The sequence below is a fragment of the Ursus maritimus genome, unplaced genomic scaffold, assembly GCF_017311325.1.
Source record: "Ursus maritimus isolate PB19 unplaced genomic scaffold, ASM1731132v1 scaffold_24, whole genome shotgun sequence".
Taxonomy (NCBI): domain Eukaryota; kingdom Metazoa; phylum Chordata; class Mammalia; order Carnivora; family Ursidae; genus Ursus; species Ursus maritimus.
In genome coordinates, this window is record NW_024424897.1 from 17,878,165 (window position 1) to 17,884,197 (window position 6,033).

Genomic DNA, 6,033 nt, shown 5'->3' on the forward strand with positions numbered 1-6,033 from the left:
CGCAGCCTTTACTAAGGTAAATAAAGATGATTGTGCGGCCTTCCCCAGAGTGGACTCTGATCTGTTCAGGAGCGGCTGGGGGGGGAGGGCAGGAAGTAGCCTTGGACGAGATTCAACTTGCTTCTTATCGCTGATCATCTTGGGACCCCGACCCCCCCAGCAGCAGCCACAAGACAAATCCCAACTCCAACCCTGCTCCACAAGGCAGCCCTGGTGCCCCTCCGGCCCCCTCTTGTCACCCAGTCTCCAGCCCTGGGGAAAGCCCTGACTTTGACCTCCATTTTCCTCACCCGTTTTCCCTGTTCTAGTCCTTACCTTTATTCCCAAACCTGCCATTCCAGAGAAGAGGACATATACCACCACTCCCCCTTCCTCTCCCTGCTGCCCCCAATTCAACCAGCGCCCACTCGGCAATCCTCCAAGGCAAGAAAATAAAGCACCTCAAACACTGTTCCAACATCAAAAAGGCCATTTGATAAATATTAGGTTCACTCTTCCTTCTCTGAGCGCGAGGTTGGAAGGTGCACACTCTGGCTACTTCCATACTGGCCTCGGTCCCCCCTCTCCCGCCGGCCTCAGGCTTCTCCACCTGCCAGGGGCGGGTTGTAACTCACAGATTGACACACATACACACACACACCCTTGCCACACAGCGCCCCCCCCCCCCCAAGCATCGGTAGCATTTAACAAACACATCTGAGCACAACTGGTCTTTGGAGCCGGGGAAGGGGTGGGGGTGGCCTAGGGGGAGAAGTTGGGACGACAGTGAAATAAGTAACAGCAGCACCGACAGACGTGAATGGTGACAAAGACCGCCGTGATGAACAGGTAGCCTATCAGGGTGAGCTCCACAGCAGAGCGGGTCTCGGGGTCCGAGAACGAGGGCTGGTAGCGGCCTCGGGACGTGATGCCCAGCCGCAGGCCAGCGACCCGCACCCCCTGCCGCCAGCAGTAGTAGATGCCCCGGTCGCTCAGCTGCGTGAAGCGGATATGGAGATGGTTGCCGTGGTCAATGAACACCCTCATGGACCTGTTCACGCCCTCTAGGTACTGCGTGCGGTAGAAGTACTGGCGGTCCTTGTCCCAGGCCACGGCGTGCTCTGGCCGGGCTCCGGGGCAGGAGATGATGAGCCCGTGGCCCAGCCTCTGCCAGTGGAACTGGATGGGCACCTGAGGCACCCAGGGCGGGCTGCCCAGCTTGGACACGTAGCTGAGGATGGCCACGAAGCCCTCCTGAGCCGCCTTCTGCTCACAGGGCACCACACAGCTCTGAACCAGTAGCTCGGGGCTGTGCTCCCTGGCCCGGGCCCGAAGCTTCCTGGGCACAGCCCGTGAGCCGCAGGACACCACATCGGGCACTGTCTTGCGGTAGCGCGGGGAGAGACCTGGGCTCCGCAGGTAGCACAGGCCGATGCGCCACTGCTCCCCGCGCACCCCGCAGCGGTCGCAAGGGGTCCACTCCCAGAAGGTGGTGAAGATGTGGAGGCTGCCGTGGTGCTCGTCCGCAAAGGGCTCCTGGCCCTGGTCCTTGAAGGTGGCCACCATTCCCTCGCCGCTCTGGACGTCCACGTCATAGGCGTAAAAGTAGTCCCCCTTGCGGGTGCCACAAAAATACAGGCCCGAGTCGTCGGGCTGGGCCCGGAAAACCAGCAGGCTGAACATGCGGATGCTGAAACGAACCAGCATGTCGCTGCCCACGCGCACCTGGGACTCCTCTGTCAGCACCCGCCCGTCGAAGTCCGTCAGCACTTTGGTGTGGCTGCCGCCCAGGTCCTTCTGATAGTACCAGACCACGGCAGACACCTCCTCGGGCTTGCAGTGGCAGGGAAGCTCGAAGCTCATGTCTGCCAGGTAGGCTGCATTGTCAAACATCAGAAAAGCCGGGCAGGGGGTCCTCTGAAAAATGTTCTCCTTCTCCACAATTTCAAAGGCCTGGAGACAGCCCCATACCCACAGGAGCACCGTGGCGTGGGCCAGGTTCATGCCCGCGAGAGGCAACGGTCGGAGGGGAGCAGGGCCAAACCAAGGCACTCAAGGCCTACAGGGCTTCTACAAATCACTGCCAGGGGCAGCTATCTGTAGGAGAAAGGATTAAGCAGCCAGGGAAAGAAGCAAGACCCTGCAGAGGAAGCGGCCAAAGGCAAGGCGATTTATTCCCAGCTGGTGTCCAAGATGCCCTTCTCATGTTCCAGATGTGATCTGGAGTGAAAACCATTCTAGAACCCGGCCCTCTCTCCCCTTTCTAGAACACTGGCACTCACCCAAGAATGGGTCAGGGGAAAACGGAATGAGAAGCAAGGGCACAGGTGCTAGAACAGGAAAATCTCTGCCTTCCTGCTTCAGGCCCTGCCTGCCTGCTTGGTGGAAAGGTCTTCCCTTTGGTCAATCTGGGAGCTGAAGAAGACCCACCTGCCTGCACATCTGGCCATCTGAAGCCTAGGAGGCTGGCCAGACCTAAGCTGACGGCTTGGGGCTTTTCCAGGCCCAACCTGCACAGGAAGCGCAGGAATTCAGCCCCTGAGCAAAATACTATACCTCAATGAGGTACCATTTCATCATTTGTCATTTCAATATCCATTCATTGATTTGGGGTAGTCTTGTTAAGAGCTATGGAGATCAGTATTTGTTTACCATGGAAGATTGATGATTTTTCTTTTTTTCTCTTTTGTTTTTTATTTATTTAGTTAGTTAGTTAGTTTGTTTATTTACTTTAGTAGAGGCTTTAACTGGGATAGCCAGCATTTGGTTGGGCACATACCCGTCTCTCAGGGCCACAGGCTAGGGGCTTGGCAGACTCTAAGGGTGGGAAGCAAACCTCTTTCAAGCTCTTGGGCCCCTGACCATCCCGTTGATCTACATGGTTCAGAATACTGAGCCACCAAGGTGGCTGGGGAAGTGGGGAAGATTCGATTCCTGCATATGGTCTGAAAATTCCAAGTTGAGAAGGGAATTAGGTGTGGGCTTCTCATTACAGTGCTGCAGAGCCCCCAGGACAACAAGCAAAAAATGCCTCCAGTGGCCACTGGGGGCCTCCTGAAGGTAACTGGTCCTGTCAATCCACCTGGTACAGCCCTAGCAGCTCTTGCAGGAGCCTCTCCTCCTCCTGGAGCCCACCAGGCTGCTCCTCCAGACCCCGCTCCCTCTGGCTGAGCCCCTCCTTTGTGGGTCTGGGAGCACTCGTGGCCTGCAGCTTCTGGAACAGGCCTCTGCAGCTCGCTCTCTCCGCGTGGCTCAGCAGGCTCAGGTTCAGGGTGAAGCGCCCGGTGCGGGCCAGGCTGCGCAGGATCCCTAGCACCACCAACCGGTCGGCCGGCCTCACGTGATCAGCCAGTGCCACCAGCAGCTCCCCTAGAAGTCCAAACCCCACGTCCGTCTGGAAGAGGTGACCCAGCTTTGGACCTCCGAGCTGCAGCAGGGCCTGGTAGCGCTCTGGCCCACTCCGCAAGGACCGACGCCAATCACGGTAGAACTCTGCGGAGGTCTCAGGCTGGAAAAGTGTTTTCTCCTGGATCACAAGGAAGGAAAGGAAGGCCCGAGTTCTTCCAGCTGCTCTGAGGCAGTTAGAGAGTGACAGTGAGGGGAGTCTGTGGGTTTTCATCTAAGTTCTAGTGTGGCTCTCTGAGTACTGGGTAGGCTGTGGTCCCGGTGGGCCTGGCTTTCAGATCAGCGAACTGGGAATGGGACAGGGAGGGAGGGCCCCAAGGAACCCAGGCCATGATTTGAAAATCTCAGTTGTACCAGGATTTTCCCGCTGATGAATGTGAACATAGCCCTGCTCTATGAGAGTAAGTCAGGGGATGATTGGAAACCTCAGAAAGAGAGAAAGGAATTCAAGGTGAGTGTTAGAAATCTGACAGGCTGGGTCTCTCTTCCAACGCTGCCACGGTATCATTACACTATATACCATATAACCTGGGGACCGAGCAACTCAAATCTGATCCGGGAGTGCAGGTTAAAGGACTGAGTGAAGAAGACCTGCCTAGCCCACCTTTCTGACTTGTTCTGCCCAGTTTAACTCACCCTCACCATCTGCTGGTTGCTTTTCTTTCTGGGATTGGAGGTGGAAACCTGCCCCTGTTAGCTCAACATGAGAAAGAAGGAAGAAGTATGTGTCGTAAGAAGACAGGATTGGAGGTTTAGGGCAGAGGATCCTACTGGGCTGAAGAGGCTGGGCCTCACCTACCTGGGAGATTTCAGTGGTCTCGTCCTGAGAGGTCCCTCTCTGAGTAGCGTGACAGTTCCAGGCCACGGTCCTCTTCCCTCCTATCTTGTCCTTCCGCTCCAGTGGTTTCAGATGTGATGCAAGGACAATACCCCTGTGAGCAAAGGACAGCGATTGGAGGATAGACTTCATGCTATCTGTGGATATGAGGTGGCTGCACTTTGCATGATAGAGGTGAAACCTACCAGCAAGCCAATATGACAACAATAATAACAGCAACAAAGGCTGACAGCTCGGATCACCTCCCATGTGCCAGACATTGTGCTCAAAATCTTACATGTAATAATTTATTTAATCGTAACAACGGTCACTCTCTTTTACAGATGAGGAATAGGGGCTCAGAGAGGTTAAGCAACTTGCATAAGATCACACAGGTAGCAGAAGGTAGGGCCAGGACTGAGCCCAGAATTGTCTGACTGCAAAGCACATGCCTTATCTACTACAGTCCACCATAACCAGGAGGGTCTGAGAAAAACTGCCTTAAGCCAACCTGAACTCCTCATAGGAAGCCACCTTCTGCTCCACAGCCCGTAACTTGGCAGCATTCTCCCGTTTATATTTCTCATCGGCAGTGAGTGCAGCCTGCAGCTCTTTCTCCAAAGCCTTGAAGTCAATGATATCATTCTTTTCCATAGTCTGTTTCTAGGAAGGCAAAGGGAATGGACATGAGTGGAAAATCAATATCAGGGAGGAGGATGTGTCTGCATTCTTTGCCAGCCTACAAAATGATCCCAAAGCGCTCTGGATATCGTTCCACTTATCTTGGAGGCCATTACAACAATCTAGTTCTCTACTATATGAGTTGCACAGTGAGGACTTGCTTAAGACTTGTCACTGAAAATAGAATACAGAGTTCTGCCTTTCAGTTTGGAGCCCTGTCTTAATTTTGTTCTCTGCCTCTAAAAGCATTTTAATTTTGGTGATTCTGCTGAGGAGACATTTGGATCTCAGAATTCAGTCCCCTCACTCTTCCATCTGGGCTCACTCTATCGCCAGGTGTTATGACAGAGGACCTCCCACAAAAACAAAACTATTGTTAACTATACTGAGTCCAGGGATAAAAGTTCACCCATCATTCAATGTTTTTAATGGGGAATGATACTTTCCACCCAAACCAGATGCAATGACTGAGTAGGAAATCAAGCAGAAGTGGCAGAGGAAGGGGTTCAGGGATCCCCGTTCCCAAATCCCTCATCCAGACCAGTCCTGGAGCACAGGTCTGTAGGTACTTGAGCAACCTCTTTAGCTCTGCCACTGCATTTTTTTTTTTTAAGATTTTATTTATTTATTTGACAGAGAGAGAGACAGCAAGAGAGGGAACACAAGCAGGGGGAGTGGTAGAGGGAGCAGTAGCCTTCCCCTGAGCAGGGAGCCCGCTGCCCGGCTGGATCCCAGGACCCTGGGATCACGACCTGACCCGAAGGCAGACGGTTAACCACTGAACCACCCAGGAGCCCCTCTGCCATTGTATTTCTGCAGCCCCTGCGTATGTGAGGCTGATCCATCCGTTCTACAAGGAAATCACCTATGTGGGTGCTAGTAGTGGCTCTGGCATTTACTTGCTGTGAGATCTCTCTGAACCTCACACTTTTGGTGCGTTGAGCTAGATTTTGTGGCGGCGTCATCATCAACAGCCCTAGGGCAGTGAAGCAGGAGGTCTGCGACCAACCCCAAACCCCTTTCCCTCCACCCCAGCGCGGGTAAACGGAACACCTAGAAGGGGGCGGGGCAGGCCAGGAACTGAACTCAAGTGCCCCGGCTCCTGTCCACTTCTGAGCCCTCCGCAGTCATTGAAGAGAGAGAACAACTAA

General features: G+C 54.2%; 2 protein-coding genes across 4 annotated transcripts; both read right to left on the reverse strand.

Annotated features, from left to right (window-relative positions):
* Positions 1-741: 741 nt before the first annotated feature.
* LOC121104926 (Ig-like V-type domain-containing protein FAM187A) lies at positions 742-2,052 on the reverse strand. Its single transcript, XM_040639866.1, has one exon. The coding sequence runs from the start codon at positions 1,981-1,983 to the stop codon at positions 742-744; it is 1,242 nt and encodes a 413-aa protein (XP_040495800.1). The 5' UTR covers positions 1,984-2,052.
* Positions 2,053-2,116: 64 nt separating this feature from the next.
* CCDC103 (coiled-coil domain containing 103) lies at positions 2,117-6,022 on the reverse strand. 3 transcript variants are annotated; one of them, XM_008693560.2, is made up of 4 exons: positions 5,936-6,022; positions 4,713-4,864; positions 4,184-4,316; positions 2,117-3,505 (listed from the first exon to the last, which is right to left on the reverse strand). In XM_008693560.2, the coding sequence occupies exons 2-4, from the start codon at positions 4,853-4,855 to the stop codon at positions 3,053-3,055; spliced, it is 729 nt and encodes a 242-aa protein (XP_008691782.1). In that variant the 5' UTR covers positions 4,856-4,864; positions 5,936-6,022; the 3' UTR covers positions 2,117-3,052. The 3 variants fall into 3 exon arrangements, with proteins under 3 accessions (XP_008691782.1, XP_008691781.1, XP_008691783.1); XM_008693559.2 differs by having other exon boundaries at positions 5,748-6,004; XM_008693561.2 differs by lacking the exon at positions 5,936-6,022 and having other exon boundaries at positions 4,713-5,355.
* Between the last annotated feature and the right edge of the window lie 11 nt (positions 6,023-6,033).

Coding starts and splice junctions, on each gene's coding strand:
- CCDC103 (XM_008693560.2), bottom strand. CDS start 4,855: ATGGAAAAGAATGATATCATTGACTTCAAGGCTTTGGAGAAAGAGCTG. Junction 4,317..4,712: donor GCTTCCTATGAGGAGTTCAG/GTTGGCTTAAGG, acceptor CTTTGCTCACAG/GGGTATTGTCCTTGCATCAC. Junction 3,506..4,183: donor AGACCACTGAAATCTCCCAG/GTAGGTGAGGCC, acceptor CTTGTGATCCAG/GAGAAAACACTTTTCCAGCC.
- LOC121104926 (XM_040639866.1), bottom strand. CDS start 1,983: ATGAACCTGGCCCACGCCACGGTGCTCCTGTGGGTATGGGGCTGTCTC.